At 43.7% G+C, this 21804-nt stretch overlaps 2 protein-coding genes across 5 annotated transcripts in view; both read left to right on the top strand.

Annotated features, from left to right (window-relative positions):
• The window catches only part of CELSR3 (cadherin EGF LAG seven-pass G-type receptor 3), an 84479-nt gene extending 84065 nt beyond the window's left edge, over positions 1-414 (top strand). For all 4 annotated transcript variants that reach the window (XM_033141011.1, XM_033141013.1, XM_033141012.1 and 1 more), the window contains one exon: positions 84-414. In XM_033141011.1, the coding sequence (XP_032996902.1) occupies positions 84-111 (28 nt within the window). In that variant the 3' untranslated portion in view covers positions 112-414. The remainder of the gene's footprint in view (positions 1-83) is intronic.
• A 17425-nt stretch (positions 415-17839) lies between these two features.
• The window catches only part of SLC26A6 (solute carrier family 26 member 6), a 30134-nt gene continuing 26169 nt past the window's right edge, over positions 17840-21804 (top strand). The window contains exon 1 of the mRNA XM_033141015.1: positions 17840-17935. The gene's annotated coding sequence lies outside the window, so the exon portion shown is untranslated. The remainder of the gene's footprint in view (positions 17936-21804) is intronic.

The raw sequence follows: 21804 nt of genomic DNA on the forward strand, positions 1-21804 counted from the left end.
CAGAGATGTTCTGTTTTTAGGCGTCTTAAGAAAGGAATGTCCATCTTAATTATATCTTTCCTTTCTTCCCACCCCCTGCAAAGAATAACAAGAAGTGAAGGTCATTCCTGAGGGGTCCAGCTGCTGTGAGAACAAAGGAAGAAGCAGGAATGGTTGCTGGGGCCAGGCACTTCCAGCAGAGGATTGGGAATCCCTCAGGGCACCTACCATGGAAGGACAGAGGCTGACTGGGAGCCCAGATCAACCACGTGGAGAACTCGTGGGCCGAGAGTCAGGCAAGACCTGGCTATGGAAGAAAGGTGTCTTTGAAGGGGGGATACCTCTGTGCCACACTGGCCACTCTCCCTGCTCCGAGGGAATGAGGTGGGGAAGTTAACACACCATGAGCAAATCATATAAAAAAACAACAACAACTACAACAACCCAGACCAATTGAAATCTTCCTTTCTGATACATTTCTATACTCTGTGCAACCGTGAAAGGGTGGGAGGGTCCGGGAAGGGGTTTTTTATACATTTTTGTAACTTTGTAATCAGAGAGAAGAGAAATTTCTATGGTTATTTTTACGGTCCTGCAGTTTCCGTTGCCGTGATGCTGATCTCATTTTGTCTTTGGCAGTGATAACGTCTGAACTGTGGCATGATGCTATGCAGGCTTCTTCTCCAAGTGAGGGCTCCTCAGAGGGCCTTGCAGGGTAGGAAAAATGGAGCGACAGGTCATTTGAAGGCCCTCTTCAGACTGCCCTTTCCTGCCTGACACCCTCACGGTGGCAGCATTAAGTGGCAGCCATCTTGCTGGGGAAGGGGCAGGCCCAAACACCACCCACCACTGGCCCAAGCCGTCAGTCCCGTGATTGGACCCTTGAATGCGCCAAAATTCCCACATTCCCTTAGCCAGGAGCTTTCATGGAGCTCTTGTGAATGCTTCCCCATGTGGGCACAGCTTTACTGTTTCAATTTAGAGGCCTCTCATATATTTTATATGCTCTTCCATACACGGCCTCCGTCCTCTTCTCAGACATTTTTGCAGCCAGAGTGGGTATTGGGAACCATCCATCCTGTGAGGCTGGGCTGACAGTGAAGAGATGGAAGAATCTGAGCCCTCTGAAGTGCATCTTCCTAAACTTAGCCTTGATCCAGCCATGGAGGAGCACATGAGAAACTTGTGTTTCTCTTCCTCTTTCTCATTCATTTTCTTCCTTCCTGACAAGGGCATTAACCATGGTGCTTCGCTGTCAGCCTGCCTTCTCCTGCCAATTTCCTATTTCTTGGGGCCTGAGTGCGAGTGTCACGGTATACAGTGTTTAGGACACAACTTCGAAAACAGGGTGGCTTGGTTTTTTGTTTTTTTTCCTGGTGGGGCTCTTACATTTAACAGGAGCAGGAATTTAGCAGGTAAGGATGTACCCCGACTACAGCCACCTGCTGAATTTTTTTGGCATCACACAGCATTGAAAAATTCAGAATGATATGTTTAAAAAACAAAAGTTCAGAAGCCCTATCTTAGGTGTGTGGGGGCGGGAATTGGGCAGCCTTCACTAAAAGCTGAAAGAGAGATCGGAGAATTCTCCAAAGCATCCCATTTTGAATGGAACCCTCGCCCTGAGGTTTCAAAATAAATCCTTTGTGGAAAACTCATTTCCTTCCACCAAACCTCTGCATGTTCCCTCTGATCAAATGAAGAAAGCATTCTGAGGATTCCAGACATTCCATTAATGTGCTGCTGATCTCATTCATCTTGGCAGTGATTGGCCTAAACTGTGGCAGGATGCTTTTCCACATTATTTTCAAAACCTTGTTTTTAAAAGGTCCTTCAATGGTTTCCCCACCAGTGGAATAGCATTATTTTATGTTTGTGGTATACCACTGATGTAATCCACATGTGGTGAGGTTCTTGATTACTCAGGAAGTATCTAGGTCAATCTGAGGCTTATCCCATAGTGCCAGCCTTCCCCAATTCCCATCAGTATCAGCCACCATGGTCACCAATGGTCAGGGACGATGGGAGCCCAAAACATCTGAAGGGCATCAGGTTGGAGAAGGGTACCAGACTGGCACCCCAAGCTTACGCAGAAGTGGCACCTGACTTGCTTCCACAATCTCTCCATACCTTTCAAGCTGCTGTTCAGGTCTGCCACTGACTCCTGGCATTTATAAGCAAGTGCTAATCTTCCAGGAGTTCTCTCTGTAATTCCGCAGTTTGGATACTGATACGGATCTAGAAAACCTACGAATATGAGCTATAGACCACAACCGGATTAAACAAGGGAGGAAATCCTTCATTCATCATTTTCATTTAGCAGTTCATATCCTGGTGTGCATATATACAAAACAACACAAATGTGTTCTCTAGGTAGAAACTAGTGAAATCCAGTTGTGATTTATGGTGCAATCCTATGTATGTTATGGCGCAATACTATACATGTTATGGTGCAATCCTATTGTTTGCATGGAAATGTCCCACTATTTTTATGGAGCTTACTCTCTAGTGAGTAAGTATGCATAAGGACTGTAGCCCTAAGTCTCATTACAGTAGTACCAAAGCGTTTTAACTGTACACTTACGCCTCACTTATTCCAAAATTAGTCAATAGCTTTGACTTGCTCATTTTTTCACAGTACAGTACATGATTTCTTACTCCCTGGCCTGTAAGCATTTCTCTCTTGTCTTGAAATGAACTAAACATTTACATCATTGTATGTAGTTGTACATGGACACACACACACACACACACACACACACACATCTCTCCAGCTCTAAACCAAATGCATTTCCAGGTGCTTTTGTTTTTAACAAATTATAGCTCTCAATGGCCTTAAAAGATTCAGAAAAGCTGCTTTCTATCCAGGCATTAGAAGAAACAGCCCTCATCACAGCACTTGTGCTTATTTAAATTGAAATAGAAATGCAAAATGTACACATACACACATAAAGCAACAACCTGTAATTCTAATTTGCTTTTCACACTTTCTTCCACTCTTCCTTTGGGTGCCCATATACTCATTTCTTCTTTGTCCCAGGAGTGTGGCAGTCTAGTCAACTCTCAAGGGCACCCAGTTAATTTTGGGGGCTCGGTGCACAACTGTTTTCTTTTCTTTTCAACCACACTTTTTTTAAAGCAATAGTGGAGTACCACTAGTGATGTTTAACTCCGCTTAGGACTGTGCGCCTCTCCATATTACCTTTTCATTGTGCATTCGTGATGATTTGCACTCACGGTGGTGTCAGGGCAGTTATACGCAATCCCTGTCAATACTGTTTGCTCCTGCAAAAGTTTCAGGGTAGACAAACAAGATGGTGTGTGTGTCCCATAAGCTTCCTGCTGAAATCCTGTGACTTTTCACTCCACATATGGGCTGAGGTGGAGAAGTGCCCCACTTCTATTGCGCCAGAGCGGAAGAGTGCCTTTCCAGACAGCAATAATGTGGTGACACTGAGGAAATGTTGCAGAACAACCAGTAAAACCCTTGCCCAGATCAGAGAGTAGGACTTGAATGTTCATAAGGGCATGTGATACAGTCCCTTCGTGGCAATGTGTTCTCTCAGAACCATCACCAAGAATTGCCTGTTTGAAAGCAGAACCATCCATTAAAATCTCCAAGTTAGAGAAAAGGCAGCCTCCTCCGAGATATGTTAAATTTGTTTTCTTCCAAATACAGGGATAATTTGAGAAGGTTGCTTCCAAATAACACCCCACATACATACACACACACACACACAGAGAGAGAGAGAGAGAGAGAGAGATACAGGAGTGTACCACATATCTGTCTGAATGTTTAAATTTCTAGCTCTGGTGGCCGAGAGGGTTGTGCCTATAAGAGAAGCAACTGGTCTTTTGGTGCTATATAAGATCTACTTCCAATCTCAGGCTTCCCTTGCATGTTGATGTCTCTTAACTCACTTTCAGCGGCGACAATGCTCCGTTTACTGCCTTATTACCACAGAATGCTACAGCTTAATTGTTAAACAAAACTGACTTAATGTTTACACTGGGGGACTTTTTTCTGTGATGGTCCAAGGTGGGTGGCAGCTGGCTTCCCCTTCCACTCGCTCAGGCCAGACGCCTTTTGATTGGTCTAATTGTGACTAAGAAAAAGGAATGGGGTTTTTCTTTTTTAATGATTCTCAGACACATTCCACAGTCTGTTACCCTGGGAGGGAAAGGGCTCCTGTTAAGACTTCTGACCTTTCCCACTTGTTGCCTGAGCAAAGGTGGGATTGCTCCAGCTTTTGGTCAGAGCTGCCTTTATCCTCCCATGTAGAAAAATGGAGGAAACCATTGTGTGCCAAGTCCAGAGGCAGGTGGCAATCTACCTCTGCTGCCAAGCAGAGGGAACAGTTATCACTGACCCTTGCAAAGGCAGAAGATGAGGGATTGGGCCCAGGAAAAAAATCAAGCAGAACTTACTTGTTTATAAGAATCAAGCTAGGAGGAAACGAGGCTGAGAAGCAAGCAAAGGCCCAGGCATGCTTTTGTGCAAATATGTAAAAGAAATGAAATGCAACTTCTTTCTCATGTAAAAGTGCAGATCATTCCAGACGTGCTGAATGCAAAAGTCCTTTGTGTACTCATCATCCCTGAATGTGACCTGTTGGGCTCCATTAAAGAGCTTGTTTACACTGGGTTTTTTCCCCCCGTCTGTGTATGTATATATAGCCAAACCAGGATCCAGATTTTCTCTTTGTTCCACTGATCTCAAGAAAGATTGTCTCCTACTTTCTTTGGATGCTGTTTGTACTTTCTACCCTGTTTATAATTCAATTGATGTCTGCAATGTTTATTGATCATCCAAAAAAAATAATGAAAGCTAGTTGGTGGGTTGGTGGAATACTGGAGTTTCTGTTTTCATTTTAAACTGATTTATATTGGAACCAGACTTTTTTCTCTCTTCGGGAAGGGCTTGATTGGGTGAGTAGCTATGTTTTCTTGTGGGTTCGATTCAATATCTAGAAGAGGCAATGCCATCAAAGGAAAGCCCTCATCTCTCTCTCTCACACACACACATAACTGCATCAGTACAGATCTTTCTTAGAAGGAGGCTTCCATTTTCAGAACCTCCACTTATACTTCCCAGCATGTTGAACATGGTTTTGTCTTGGAGGGGTGCGAGGCCATCAAACCCACCAAAGCTGTGTGCAGGTTGTCCTGGTCTACTGGGCACTCCTTTAACAACACCGACCCTGTTTGTTAGTTTGAGGAAGAAAGCAGATGGTCATGTTCAGAGGCACTACTTCTGCCCGAGAGGTTTGCATGCCTCTTTGGGCATAAGGAAAGGATCCACCGAACTCATCAAACGCTTAGCAGAGATGTGTGCCAAAAAAAGAATGACACTGAGCTATAGGCAAAAGTGTCAGCCTCTCTCATGCCTTCCTAGTGTTTGCTGTGCTGTGTTGCTGCTGACAGCTGGCACTCTTAACCACTGCCTTGAAGAGCTCAGAATGTTCCTGGGAGGAGGCATTCCCCATCCCCGTCTCTTTCCCTGGAGGTGAAGTTGCCGTGCAAATCTGCAGAGCGGTTCTTTGATTGTACATGTGGTGGCCTAGGCTCTGGAGAGCATTTGTTTTGGTTGGTTAATTCTATTTTTCGTCTTTCCCTCCCCCTCTCCAGTTTGTTGGCTAGGGGCAGAGAGAGGTCTGTGGACGTCCTCCCCAGCCATGTAAAATTGTACCATGAAAGCAACAGATTTGGAAATAAAAGATAAAACACAGTGTGACTTCCTCGTTTTGTGCCTGTCTGCCTCTTACTTCTGAATTTTTCATTCGTGGGAAAAAAGTATGGCAGAAATGCCTATATGATGATGAACCATGCTGCAGTTCCAGGATTTTTGAAAGTTTCATGATGAGGATGAGGAAATCAAAAGACTGGTCCTCTCCACTGGCTAAAATGGTACCCCACTGAACAAGACTAGGGAGCCTATGGCCCTCCAGGTGTCGTTGGACTCCAGCACCCATCAGTCCCCGCTAGTGTAATCAATGGTCCACGGTGATGGGAGTTGTAGTCCAGCAACACCAGAAGGGCTTCTAGTTAACCACCCTGGTAAACCAGTAAGAATCACTTGGAGAACTACTGGACTGTAGGGCTTATTCTGTTCAATTTACAATGTGAGTCTGTGCCCACCTCCTCAAGATTTAAGTCCAACATTTCAATAGAGCCTACCTGCTTCCAAGTAAATGTATGTAGGACTGCAGCCTTACAGCAAAATCCTCTGCCTGTCTCCTCAAAAGTCATTTCTGTTGAGTTGAGTGGAACTTAATCATGGGTAAGCGCTTGCAGCCTTAATCATTAATGACATCAATAGTGCTCTTTTTCTAAAAATATGTTTAGGGGTATTCTCATTTTCCTACTCATATTGAAATACTGCCCCTCAATGAGGCCAAACTTAGATTCACAAAATATTTAGGGGTATGTGTCCCCCTGTGTCCCCCCCCCCAGGAAAAAAAAGCACTGACATTGATTACTAATTTTTTTATTGATGGTCAGTCATCATAGTTGGATAAGTATTAAACTATCTCTTTGAAAACAATAGCTAAACATGAAAGAAAGAAAAAGTAACCCAATAGCTTTGCCCAACTTTGGAACACTCAAGGAATGAGTTACTGAGCATACTGGAATTTTATTTTCCTCTGAAAGTGAAGAGGGATAAATATTTACAGCAAACCATGGATCCACCCTCCACTCCACCCCATGAACCATCTTAAACATGCTTTCTTCTTCCGGCTACTATTTGAGCTGACTCCAGAGTGAAAAGCTTATAAAGGGCATATGAGCAATTGCTTTGCAAGGACAAACCAAAGGTCACTCTACTGTAGCTTCCCATTTTCAGCAGAAACCAGTCAAATGACTGGGTGGTCACAAGCAAGGCATGAATGGAGTGACCTTCCCCTGTCCTCCATCTCCAGTAACTGGTACATAGAGGCTCTGTTGATGCATCATGACTAAAAGTCAGGCATAGGCAAACTCAGCCCTCCAGATGTTTTGGGACTACAACTCCCATCATCCCTAGCTAACAGGAACAGTGGTCAGGGATGATGGGAGTTGTAGTTCCAAAACATCTGGAGGGCCGAGTTTGCCTATACCTGCTAAAAGCCACTGATAGATATAAAAGCAAGAGTAGATCACCTTATCCAAGCTTTGATGATGATGATGATGGTTATTATTATTATTATTATTATTATTATTATTATTACCCCGCCCATCTGGCTGGGCCTCCCCAACCACTCTGGGGAGATGCTCCTTCAGGTATACTGGGCCGAGGCCATTTAGGGCTTTAGAGGTCAGCACCAACACTTTGAATTGTGCCCATCTCCTAAGTATCAGGTCCCACTGATGGAATGTCAACCATCCTGAACTGTTAACTAGCAATCTACATTTGAACAACTAGTTTTTCATTCTACATAGACATTTTTTAAAAAACAAAACCTCCCTCAAATATCTACAAGATTATCTGTGATGTGATGACAGGGGATCTAATCTCATTAAAATCTATATTGGAAATGCATGTACACTATGGAACTGACAACACAGACTGGCAAAAACTTAGTGGGGAAACTCTTTGATGTCAGTGTTTGCTAAAATGAAGGAAAGTGGTTTTAAAACAATTCAGAGATGGCAGTAGACACCCATGAAATGCCACAGGTTAATATCTCTTTCAACTCCTTTATGTTGAAGAGGATGTCAAAAGCTATGTTCCATATTTCCATATATGGTTGAGATCGCAAACCAGTACAATTATTTTGGAAAAAGAATCTCTGAAGAAGTTTCTTCTCTTATGGGACAGGTGATATACAACCTGATCCAAGGTTTGCTTTGTTAAATCTATAGATGAACATAATATTTTGCTGCTTAAAGACCTGCTAATCTTCTTCATGGCCGCAGATAGAAATATTGGAAAACATCTTCTAACTTAACCCTAGAGGCATGGTGGTGTGGAGGATGTCCCTAGCTGGGTGCCTTGCTTCGCATTTCTCATGGCCGTGTCTTTGTTTAATCCCACCTGGGACAAACACTTAAGGCCTTTCCTTGACAATCTTATAAAAAACAAACAAACATCTGAAGCATGGCATCCAGCTAGGTCCCCCCTTTATTCTCTGTGGAGCAAAGGACAGCCTCCACAGAATGAGTCTAATGGGAACTGCCCCAAACAAAGAGAACCACAGTCCTTTTATCCTGCAAACTGCCCTGAGATCTACAGATGAATGGTGGTATACACATTTAACAAATAAATAAATGATCGAAATTTTTTTGAACTACAGCCATGCACAGTTTACGTTTCTTTGTTCCCTGCTGATGCTTGCGTAGGTCTGGTTTCTTCTTTTGCTGTCTGCACATGCTCAGTTACCCCTGTGCTGACTCATACCCTGTTTTCTGGATCCCAAACAAAAGAACTCTGAGTAAGCAGTTAAAATACGTTACAATATGAGGCTGTACATGACACACCTCACTTACCTCTAACTTTCCCTGTTCATATGTAACTGTTGGGTTTGCACAAACAGTGGCAGGCGTCTTGCACTCCCCGTCTTCTCTTTTGCTTCAGAATGCTAGCAGAGTAGAATCGTGGAGTTGAAAGGGACCCGGGGCTCATCCAGTCCAAATCCCAGCAATGCAGGAATCTCAACACCATCCACAGGAAGATGGAACCCAAACCCTTATGGAGAAACTAAGCATCTTGGAGTGCTAAGAAACACAAAGACAGCTTTGAAACTGCATGGCCCATTCAGGGAACTGGAAAGGATGGTGGTGTTCTCTCACCGCCATCTCCTCATGGCTCACTCTGTTTTTTTTTTTTTTAACAGAATTTATTAGCATTTTCGTACAGAAAAAAGAAACACAAACCCGACCCCACACCTACAAATATAAAAACAGATACAAACACACATAATGCCAGGATTTTCTTCTTAGTTATATACCTAACAAAGAAAAAAATTCTACTTTCAAATCTTGACGCTTGACTTCCCCCGCCTTTTCACCTTCGGTTTTAAATCAATATACTTAATTCCTTAACAACTTCACTCTATAAAAATTTAGTTTTACTTGAAAATAACACAATTATCTTAATTTTACTATTATAACCTAAATCATAATCAAATATTCTTATAACTAAACTTATTTCTTCTATCCTTTAAGATGCTGCTTTTAACTTAAAGTTCAATATCTCCTTTCTTACTTAGAATAAACTTATACTTAACAGACTTCACACACCGATTTCGGATACCATGACAGACCATTTAAATTGTAAATTTAATACTTCAACCCACTCCCCTTCTGTCCATTATCTTTTTCTGTCTTTCACCAGAACTGGCTCTCCAATAAACTCCTTCCAGACGTCCACAAGTCCAGGCTGCCTTCACAACAAACCTTGCATCGAGCTTCAGGGTGTTCAGCATTCTCCTTCTGGGCTCCTCCGTTTCTTCTTGCCATTCTTGTTCTTGTAAAAATCTTAATTCCATGTCCCTCGACGCCAAGCTGCCACCTCGGCGTCTGGATATTCTGAATTTCCCCGTCCTGGGGCTGCCACCCCCAGAGATCGGTTCCTGTTTCCGGAGTTGCCCAATCGCTTCAAAATATTTTCCAATCACCCCTTCTAGCTCTTTGCACAGGCATGATTCCATTTGATCAATCTTTTTCCAAGCCTCCTCTGTGGAAAGTAAATTCTTTTCCCTTAGAATTCCACACAAAGCTTGTAATTTACGATTTATCAGTTCCAGCCTCAAAACAGTAAGCCTTTCTTCATCTTGTAAGTCCAAATTCAGCGACAGTGCAATCGCAAAGTCCAGCATTTTCAGAGGGAGAGTGAGTATCCAATTTCAGTTCCTGTCTCTTCCTCCCTTTGTTTCAATTTTTTCCCACGTCAGTCCCGGTCGCCATTTCTCCGAAGCCGAGGTGTAGAGCCCAAAACTTCAAAAGGAGATATTTTATTCCCAGTTAACCCCCAAAAGGAGATCTCTGCAGTCTCAGTTTTAAAATTCCCAATGCTTTCTATCGATTGTAGTAGCAGCAGTCACTTAAAGAGTTAATTTCTTTTCATGCCGAAGGGAGGGAAGGCGGGCTGCCTTTCTTCTTTCCCCCAGATCGTTCCAAGAATACAAAGAGTCATTCAACTACTCACAGTCACTGGGTTCTTATCAGCTCATCAAAGACAGGTAGAACTTAGACGCTCATCAAAGGCTCTGCCGCCGCATTTACATCCCGGTTGGGGCATGTCCCCTAAAGCCCGGCTCCGTCGTCCCTTCACCCCCACTCCCCCTTTACAGGGGGAGCGGGGGAAGGGTTCGGAGCCACAATGGGCACAGCCGGGGAGCCCAGGATGGGGGACGCTCTTCCCCCACCCCAACCGGAGCCCCGATATGCGGGTACAGGGCTCCTAACCCCCGGGATGTACTGAGTTGCCTCGCAGCCGAGGCAACTCACGACCACCATTCAATTGCGTCACCGCCGGAAGTCCTCATGGCTCACTCTGGGAAAATTGGTTGAAAGAGAGGGTGGAAGGCACCTTCCTGATGTAACCAACCAACTCTAAACCATTACACAGACCTGCATAATGTTTGACTACATCGTTAACATTGTATATGCATGGAATGTTTCTGTAAGGGGGGGGGGCGTATATGGGGATTGTTTGTTATATGTATTTTTGAGGAACTGAAAAATAAAGTTAAGCTTGTCAGCCAGCAGCTGTAACAGTAGGTAAGGTCCAACTGGGAGTTCAGCTGCTATAGTACGCTGGCTTTGGGGTGCCATTTGTCTACACAGGATTTGCACCTTCCTGATTGTGAAGAGGACTGAAAATTAGCTTTGAAACAACAGAACTCATGGGCGGTTAAGAAGCAAGAACCGACTACAAGAAAGCGAGCAAAGAAAATTAGGCAGGCACAGGAGAGTGAAAACGTAAGTGATAAGACTGAAAGGTCTCTGGGTCCTTTTCTGCAAGGACCTCGTTTATAGCTTAATTGAAGGGTTGTGTCTCCCTTGCTTAAGTGGCAATTCAGCCTTGAACAAGCAGATAAGGAAAGGAGTGGTTTAATGGGAATCCAATAGCCAGTAACCGGATAGGAGGAGGGGAAGAACAAAGCCTACAGTCTGCCTTGCTCTTGGCGCTAGCCATCTTGTTATAGACATAAGACCCATCTGGTCCAGCGATCAGTTCTCACCATGGCCAGCCAGGTGCCCAAGGGGAGCCCATAAGCAGGATCTGGGCACAAGAGCACTCTACCCTACTGCACTTTCCAGCAACCGCTATTCAGAAGCATGCCACCTCTCACTGAGGAGGTAGAACATACCCATCAGGGTTAGTAGACCCTGATCATCTTATCCTATGTGAATTTGACTCAACCTCTTGTGAAGCCACCCAAGCTGCTGGTGATCTCCACCACTGTCTTTGTGGGACAACATTCCATAATTTAGCTAGGTGCTGTGAGAAGTATTTTCTTTTGTCAGTCCTGAATTGTCCAATATTCAGCTTTATTAGATGTCCAAAAATGAAGAGCCTTATTTACTAATTTCACAGAATTTATACACTGCTTGATTGTACAAGAACAAACAAACTCAAAGCAGTATACAAAGAGAATAATAGGGAATATATGACATTGACCATTTTTTGCCCTGATGTGTAAAGTACAGTGATATCTTGGAAGCTGAACACCTTATCTCCCAAACAAATTGGCTCCCGAACGACTGAAACCCGGAAGTGAGTGTTCCAATTTTTGAATGATTTTCAGAAGCCAAACGTCTGGTGTGGCCGCTCTTTGGTTTTTGAATGGTTCTGGGAGTCAAATGGACTCCTGGAACGCATTCTGTTTGAGAACCAAAGTATGACTGTACTTACATTTGCCATTTTTGGTTTCTCCATGCCATGCAAAACTTTATAAATTGTTATCATGTTGCTGCTTTCTCACCCTTTTCCTGAACTAAGAAGTCCCAAATTCTTCAGCCTTTCTTCACGGGGGAGTCACTTCATCCCCTTGACCATTTCAGTTGCCCTTTACTGAACTCTACCAGGGCCCCACTCAGCAGAATGAGTTGGAGTCCGCCCCCCCCCAACCGCCATTCTCTGTCCTGTCCCCTTCTAAATGCAGCAGCCACATTTTGTGCTTGGTGAAGTGATATACACATATATGTTGCCATCATTCTAAAGATGACCCCACTCCCATAAGACCAGTAAGTCCACAATCTGAAATTTCCTAACAGCATTGCTGCATGGCCTGCTGGAAAGTCCTGTGATTGGTTTAACTGCATCACATTTGGGTCTTGAATCTGCGAGCCAAGCTTCATTGTTGTCATTTAATTCTTCCCCTCCCCCCATAATCATCTAAAAATAGTAAGGTGGCATACTGGTCATGATTCAAAGGGTTTAACAAGACACAAAAACAAAACCCACTGCAGTCCAATATCTGATCTTCTTATCAAGATCATGGAGTACACAAAGTATTTGCCATCTGTGATCTATAATTCCATAGCAAGATAAGGAAGTTGATTGGGGCATTCTATGTGTGCAATTGATAATAGTGTTGGCCACGATTCCACAGAAAGAGCACACCATGTTTCCCAGGGTTTGGTAAACACCAACACTTGCCAATGGATGCTGAGTGTAAAACACATCTGCCAGGAGAATTTGCACTTCCAATGTGAGTCTCCTCAGATGCAATAACATGTCAGCCAGACAACAGCACTCAAAGAGGACAAGGAGCAGAGTCTGTGAAGGGTGTGTCCTCTGATGCCATCCCAGTCTCCAGGTGGTGCAAGCTTCAAGGGGTTCCAGATGCTTTTCCCTTTGGGTTTGCATTTCCTTTTGAAATGAAGCACAGTGGAGACTGGTATCTTTATGATATATGGTTTATTTACACATATATGCAACCTGAATCTACGATGGAGGGGTTCACAGTGTTAACACCCCAAAAAGATCCTGCTTCTCTCATAGCTGCAGCCTCGGATTCAAACAGATATCGAGCATTGCTCTCTAACCCTCTGCTTGCTGCTTTTCCCATAGCTTCTTAACATCACACAAAGCTTTGCCCTAAAATCTCAGGCTTTGTCTTTCTAACCATCTAAGATCTGGAGGAGGGGCCCCACCTATTTGTCACCTGGCACAGAGCCCCTTTCCCTCTTTTGTTTTAATGGCCCTGGCAATCACCTCATGAGGAAGCTAGCCTGACTTGAACGCTCTGATTTGAACGCTCATTTTTGTTTGTTTGTTTGTTTGTTTGTTTGTTAAATTTGTATCCCGCCCTTCATCCAAAAATCTCAGGGCTGTTCACAATATAAAAATACAAGATAAAAAAACACAAAATACATAACAAAAGCAAGAGCAAAAGCAAACAAACCACGGTTAGCCACTGTGAGAGCAGAGTGATGGAATAGACGAGCCTTTGGCATGATCCAACAGGTCTATTACATTTTTAATGGTTGCACACTACATAAAAACTGCTTAGTAACAGAATTATGGAGAAAGACAGAATTTTGGGAGAGTGGTAGTTGGCTGGAGGCTGTAGAATAATTCTCTTGATACCTTAAACAGAATACCTGCAAGCAAAGCTAACTATATAAAGCAGGAATGAGGGTCCTATTGTGCAACTACCGTTGGCTCTGGCCAGCACTGCCAAAGGTCAGGAATGATGGGAGTTGTACCTGGAGGACCATGGGTTTTGTGGTGTAAGAGGAGAGGCCAAAAAGAGGAAAGAGAAAGGAGCCAGAGTTGTGGCACACAGAGACAAATCAAAACAGACATTTTAATGACAGATATCAACAACATTCTCAACTCCCTGAGGAAAGCATGGCTCAGATTAGAAAAGCATAGCACAAAAGCTGCTATCACAGCAATAAGAGTTAAGACCAGTAGTTACAGAAGCAGCAGAAGCTAGATTTATAGGGATTAGAAGCCTGGCACCCACAAATTCATAACAATATCTTGTCATCATTCTAAAGATGACCCCACCCCCCATAAGACCATTAAGTCCACAATCTGAAATTTCCTAACGTCATTGCTGCATGCACTATATGAAGCACTGGGAAATCCCGTGATTGCTCTCATTGGCCTGACTGTATCACATTTGCATCTTGAGTGTGTGACCCAAGCTTTATTGTTGTCATTTAATTCATTTCCTACTGTAATAATCTAAAAATAAGAAGGTGGCATGCTGTCCTCTGGTCATGATTCAGCAACAGAGAACTTAACGAGACAAAACCCACCACAGTCCAACATCTGATCTTGTTATCAAGGTCATGGAGTACACAAAGGATTGAATTGCCACCCGCGATCTATAATTTCATAACAAGATAAGGAAGGTGATTGGGGCCTTCCATGTGTGTAACTCATTATAGCATGGGCCACGATTCCACAGAAAATAGCACACCATGTTACCCAGGGTTTGGCAAACACCAGCATTTGCCAATGGTTGCTGATTGTAGGACACATCTGCCAGGAGCATTTCCAATGTGAGTCTCCTCTGATTCAATAACATGTCAGCCAGACAACAGCAGCTGAAGAGGACATGGAGCAGAGTCTGTGAAGGGTGGGTCCTCTCAAGCCATCCCAATCTTCAGATGGTGCAAAATTCAAGGGGTTCCAGATGCTCACCAAGGGTTTGTGTTTCCTTTTGGGAATGAGGCAGAACAGAAACTGTTATCTTTATGGTATGTGGTTTATTTAGCCTATACACAGATGAGTTCAGAGGCAAAAACATTTCAGTCAGACAACAGTACTTGAAGAGGACATGGAGCAGAATCTGTGAGGTGTGTTGTCTGGGGAGTAGCTGTGGCCTGAGGAGAGTCCTGAAGGAGGGTTAGAGATGCCTAAGGATCAGCTTTGACCCCATCCCTGAGGCTGCCCACCTCTACCCTAGGCCTATGAAGCCAAAGAAGCAGCCTTCAGATTCTAGCATGTTCTACTGCACTCAAGTCCTGCTTGTGGGCTTCCCATAGACCTATGATTGGCCACTGTGAGCACAATATGCTGGACTAGATGGGCCTTTGGCCTGATCCAGCAGGGCTCTACTCATGTGGAGGAAAAGGGACAGAGAAGGAAGATGAGACTACTGTGATGTGATTAAGGCACTCTGCTTCTGAATGTGAACATGCCAACACTGATGGAGCAGAGATGGTGAGAGTCACCCAGTTACTGACTTACTGCTAATATTTCCACTCACAATGATTTGTGGGGAGGAAGCACCTAGTCTTGCCATTCACTGCCAGATACCTGTGTCTAGAAGTGTGTTCCTCAAAAAAAAAAAAAAAAAATTGGGTACAGTTTACATCCTCAGTTCACAGTTGGTTTATTTCCCACAGGTTATCCCAAGGTGACTTGGAAATAAAATATTTTTTAAAGTATTTTTACTAAATGTTACCCATATAGCCCAAATAACAAAATAGAACTTCCTGGAATAAACACATGAAAACTAAACTAAACCAAACCAAGGCTGGCATGGGCTGCTATATTCATTCACAAGGAAAAAAAAAAGATAAAACTGGTTATACAGATATTTGCAATGAGATACAGGCAGGTAAGTGGAGAGTAGCATCATAAGAAAGGAGAGAACAGAGTGTGGTGCACATGACTTTCAGGATATACAGAAACATAAACCTATAGCCAGTGCTTTTTTTCTTAAAAAAATGTTTAGTGGTGCTCTCATTTTCCTACTCATATTGAAATACTGCCCCCTCAATGAGGCCAAACTTAGATTCACAAAATGTTTAGGGGAATGCGTACCCCTGCGTGCCCCCAGAAAAAAGCACTGCCCATAGCTGAAACCATCAGAGGCACAAGGCGTACCAAAAATAAAAGGTTCCATATTACACTTGGGGGGGGGGGGACAACCTATTCAATGTAACTTATCACACATGTCTTGAGAAACTTCTAGAAGAGGCAAATGTAAATTTTCTTTTTTTATTATTTAATAACATCCCACAATTTTTTAAAACTACAATAAAATATATAATTAAAAATGCAGCGGCTGTGTTTTCATTTTGCTTTTTAAATGAGAACCAAACAAAAGAAAAGAAAAATTCCTTAAGGGGAAGAGTCTATTTAGCTTTTCTGGAATTGCTAAGAATGGCAACTGAGAAGAGAACCAATCCATCTCTCTGAACAAGAAACAGAAAATATCTTATTTTATAAAGGTAGGCTACAGTATGAGAATGGTCATGAGGGATGGCTGAGTCTTTGGAGGTGTAAATAAGCAAAGAATAGTGATTGCTTTAAGGGGGGGGACACAAAGACAAAGCAAGTTCATAATGAATTCTGGGTAACAGAAAATTCACAAGGGGCTTTGGGTACAAAAAAGAAAAGAGTATTGAGTTAAATCCCCATTGCTGAGGGTCAAAGGATTATTTGAGGAATTTTAATGATCAAGGCTAGAGTTTATCCGAAGTTTGTTGAATGGTCAATCTATAATTGAAGGTCACAAGTGTACTGGAAGTTTGGCTTATCAATTACTAGTCTAGAAATAATGGAATACATTTTGTGTAGAGACTATGCAAACACGACAAAATTGATAGTCATAAAAGTTGAAACAAAACTCATCAAGCCTTACCCATAAAATGAAATGCATACATGATGAACATACCTTTTCTAGAAGAAATGCATATGTCTCCTTGGCTTATGCTTGATCTCTTAGGAATGTTTAAAAGCAATTTAAGAGCAAGAATATGAGCCTAATAATAAATGCTGGGGATGATTTCAACATGAGGCAATCTTCATGAAATAGCATACTGTAAATAAATATGCTCTTTTGTTTGGCCATATCAAGTTTCCAACCACCTGATCTCCCCACCTCTGCACTGTCAGTTGGTGAGCTTTCATACAGAACACTTCCACCAATTGCTCACCCACCTGCCCGCCATTGCTGATCGCTCGCCACAGCCACTGCCGATCGCACACCTCGTTGCAGCCGCCAGTTGTCTGCCCGCTCCCCGCTCCCCGCCACCAACAGCCCACCCGGCCCACTTGCTGCAGCCAATCTCCTGCTTGCTGCTGCCATTAATCGTACGTCCGTCCCCCTCCCCCCTGCATTCACTATCCGTGTATAAGACGACACCCAATTTTTGTCTAATTTTTTTTTAGCCAAAAGCATCGTCTTATGCACGAAAAAATATGGTATGTCTCTCCCCCCCAAAAAAAACCTATTAATCCTGGGAACTGTGGTTTGTTAAAGGTGCTGGGAATTGTAGCTCTGTGTGGGGCAAACTACAGTCCCCATGATTTCTTGGAGGACATGTGCTTTAAACATATGATGTATATGCAGCCCTGATTTTGATGGCATCTCTCTGTATTGAGAGACAATGGAGTGCACCTTCAGGGGCGAAGTCAAACAGCTGTGTTAGCAGCACCAAAGTGACCTCCCCGGGGCACAGCCCTGGGCAGTGTGTATGGAGGTTCTGGGCTGCCCAGATGACAAGAGGCCCCTCTTGACCTCACTTATGTGGTCCAAAAGAAAGCAGAGTGATGCATTTGGCACCAGCTTGGCTGCAGGAGTTGCCCAAAAGAGGCATACAGGGCACCATACAACCGTCTTAGCAACTTCATTCTAGATTTGGGCAGATATCAGAAGATATCCCACAAGGCAATGGATGTTTGGGATCAGAGTTTTCCTTCTCCTAGACCTAGATGGACTACCTTCCCAGGTTGATGAGCCCCATCTGCCCCTCAATTCCTTCTACAGCATGTCCATGTGTCCATTATATCTAGGTTCTCTTCTTGGGCCAATGAGTCCATCAGCTTGCTCACCCCATGGCTCAGATCCAGGAAGCCCAAGAACCGTGCTTATGGCGAACAGAAACCCAGTGACCCAAGACGTAGTGCAGTCAGCTTAACTGCAAGGGAGCCAAGGAGGGAGTGGTGTCTCAAAGATCACCGTCAGGTATTAATAGTGAGCAAAGGGGAGCACGCAGTTAGAGAGCCGTCCGGCCACAGCAGACATTGCCAATCCTGCTGCATTTTATCACACATCAGGTAAGAGGGTGATTCTTGGGATTCCCTTTCTAGCATTCCCCAGGGAAGGGAAGGAGGAGCTACTGGTACAGACAGAATGGAGAGAACAAGAGAGAGAGAGAGAGAGAGAGAGAGAGAGAGAGAGAGAGAGAGAGAGAGAGAGAGATTAGCTGCCATCTGAATGCCACAGCTATGCTGTCCTCCTCACCAATCATACGCCTAAAATGCAAATTGTGAATATAGCTAGTGTGGAAATTTGAAAACCTAGCTTTGGCTGCATACACGGTATCTTTAAAGTCTATTCAGAGCACATTCCCCCCCCCTCAAAGTATTCTGGACACTGTAGTTTACTGTTCACTGTAGTTTCCAATTCCCAGCAACCCTGAACAAACTACAGTGCCCAGAATTCTTTGAAGGAGGTGAAAAATGTGTATTATAGGTGCAGTGTTTATATAGCCCTGTAGAAGGAACACTCAACAGGAAACTGGGATTGGCTGAAGCTGAACACTTGGTGTAAAATCCAGTGAGCATGTTCAGTCCTGCTCACCGATCTGTTGGGGAGGGTTTGCCCCCTTAGTTCTCCCTCTCCCATCTCCTACTTCTATTTTTTTTGGGGGGGGGTTGTAATTCTTCAACCCAACTGCTTGAAGTTGCCCATCAGCAGTAAGCAGACTGAGAGGGCACACAGGTCACAGTCTTTATGCTGGGATGAGGTGCATTGGGTTGTTATTTAAATTATAGTTCATCTATGTGTGCGTAGTGTTATAGGGTGGGGCGTGTGGTTTGGATGATATGTTGGGAGTGTGTAATAGAAGGAACTGCTGAAAATGGCCAGACTAGTTTTTTTTTGTTAAGTTAATGACCCTAACCAAGCATGTTGAGCATCCTTTTTACAAGAGTTGGTCCTGTTTGGTGGCTTCCCGCAGGCATCTGTCTGGCCACTGTGAAAACAGGATGCTGGACTAGATGAGCCTTTGGCTTGATCCATTAGGATCTTCTTATGTACCAAAGGTTAAGTACAGATGTGTTGCCATAGAAACAACTATCTAGTGATGCTTCCATAAGGAGGGGCTAGGCCTTCTTCCTCCCCCATCCCCCACCCTCACCTGGCTGGAGGCCAAGTCTAGGACAATAGGTCAGGACAGGTCTCTCTTGTCTTGGCTGGGAAGGCACAGAGACCTGATTTGCTCTCTATGCTGAAACCAACCAATAGCTTTGGGAGCCTCCCTGGAAACTTAATGGGGGAGCATGATCTGTTGGAGAGTTAATGCTGTGAGCTCTTCCATCTTAAGCGCAGCCTGCATATATGTGTAAATAAAACTAATGTACCAGTTTTCATTGACCTTCATTCCAAGGAAAGTGCTGGCACCCCGATGTCTCTCACCACTTAGATATTGGGGTGCACATAGCAATATTACCATATGTAAATTTTATGCAAATTGTGTCCTTTTTTTGGAGATGTCTAGGTGGGCTCCTAAAAGAATGACCGAATGTGCTCCCTTTCAGCAACCTACTCCCCCCAAAAAATGTTATTTTCCCCAATAGCGCCATGTCAGTATTTGTAGACAAGTAAAAAAAATCTATGGTATAAATATAAACTTGCCAGATGAATTGTCACAGCTGACCACAAGTACTTTTGTGAATTGTGATTTTATCCAGATGGCTGAGAATTCTATTACGTTTGGTGACCAAAAGACCTGCAGGCTTAAGATCAATGTAAGGCTATCTCAGGTTGGCTTAAGCTTGAGGAATTGGAGGCTAAGGCCGATGCCATAACAGACGAGCAATGATGTTGCGCACTGTCACAAATCGTGCTTGCTTGCTTACAGCTTACCTTCCATGCACCCACAAGTTCCTGTGGTCTTTGGGGTCCAAATCCAAATGGGGAAGATGGGGTGCCTGGGACCAGCAAAGATTCCCCCACATTGTCCTGGTCCTATATTGCATTTTGTGGTATCAGAACCTTTCTCTGTTGTCAGAGGAATCCTACTGTGTAATTTTTTTTTGCTACATCAGGGCCAAACTAGATACATATGGGGTCAAATTCTGCTTTGCGTCAGAGGGCTTGTCCACACTTCTCCTTGTCCCATGCCTTAAAAGCACAGGGATGAGCGGTTTCCCCCCTTTCCCCACTCCTTTCCCAGGGAAAACCTGCTCTTTAGCGATAAATTACCGGTAGAACAATCAATCTGAAGGAAACTCAAATTGCCATTTTTTCCCAACTGAGCACTGAAGAGCAGTTTCCCCAGGGGGAAGCAGCGTGGCAAGAGGAAGTGTGGATAAGCCCTAATCTGCATGTTTTCTAAAAGGGAATATCTTCCTTTGAGGGTGCTAATAATTACCAGGCTCAGAGCAGACACAAGGAGGGGATTTAGCCCCTTTCTCCACTGCTGGGCTCTTAAGAAAATCCCTCTTCTGAAGCTGATATTTGCAATGGGAGTAAATCACCGAATCTCATTCATTACCAGTCTCCTCCCTCCCACTCCAGCTGGTGCTTTTTTCATTATTCAGACCCTGCACATTGGATGGAAAGATGCATTTAGCGTGCCCTGCAGTTTCTCCTTGTAACAGTATCTAGTGGGGAGTCATCACACATATCCTTGTGTGCCTGCCTTTATGTAGTGCAGTTCCACTTGCCTGTGTCAAGTGCCCAGGAAGGTTTCCAAAATGGCTAATGCCTGCAGTCCAGAGTCTAACTTTAGGGCATTTCAGGTTATACCTTTTCACTTGCTCCTTCAGTCAACACCTAGACTTGTCCTTAAATGGCATCTAGTTGGCCAGGGAGGTATGTCCTTAATTGCATCCTCTTGAGGAGGAAATAAAAATTTAGTTAATGCCACCTTTATACCCAATTATAGAGCTCAGCTTGGAGGGACAAGAAGCTGTTAGAGAGAGGGGGCAGGGGCAAGCTAGGGCATTAACTGAGATCATTTTCTCATGAGTTTCTCTGCAAGGTAATACAATGGCCATATGGCTGACTTGGTTTAAGTTTTTGTTTTGCTTTGTTTACTAACAACGAAACAGATAGGCTGCAGGGCCTTCTCAGTAGTGGTGCCTGCCCTTGGAACACTCTCCCATCAGATGTCAAGGAAATAAACAACTACCTGACTTTTAGAAGACATCTGAAGGCAGCCCTTTTTAGGGAAGTTTTTAATGTTTGATGTTTTATTGTGTTTTTAATATTCTGTTGGGAGCCGCCCAGAGTGGCTGGGGAAACCCAGCCAGATGGGCGGGGTATAAATAACAATTAAATAAATTGTTGTTGCTGTTGTTGTGCTTTGCTCCTCTTGCCAGTCTCAATTTGTGAACCACTTTCTCTTGCATCAAGCATTTGCGTTTGAAGCCCTTCCCGCCGAACCCCTGTCCTAACCTCTCCCTTCTCTGCCCTGCAGACGGGATCCACAGTGTGACAGCCCAGTGCGTCCTGGGATCACTACTAAGTCTCATTACAAACAACAATTTCACAACACTTTTACGAGCAATAAAAATTTCAGCATAACAAGTCATATATGCTATCAGAGTCTTCTTAAGTTACAACATTGTTAAATCATAAAACTAGCCCATAGGCTGCAAGATGAATGTGTTAAGCTTCTGGGCACCTGAGTCCCACAATTAACAGAGTACCCTTATGAATTTTCCAGCGTGCGAAGAAAACACAGTCTCTTAAAAAGACAACTCTAGTGTCAAATCTTCCACTTTTAAGAGAGCCTGATTCCTTTGCCTGATTCCTTTGCGATGCTTTTAAAATATGCATTCAATTTCATATTGGAAATGTGCATCATCATTTTATAGATCCCATAAAGTAAACCTCAGATGGTTATAGATACCCAGTAGGGCAGGCCGTTCCAAGTCAGCCTATGCATGAAATGATAAAGGCATATAACGAGTTA

This window comes from Lacerta agilis, chromosome 2 (genome assembly GCF_009819535.1).
Source record: "Lacerta agilis isolate rLacAgi1 chromosome 2, rLacAgi1.pri, whole genome shotgun sequence".
NCBI classification, from domain to species: domain Eukaryota; kingdom Metazoa; phylum Chordata; class Lepidosauria; order Squamata; family Lacertidae; genus Lacerta; species Lacerta agilis.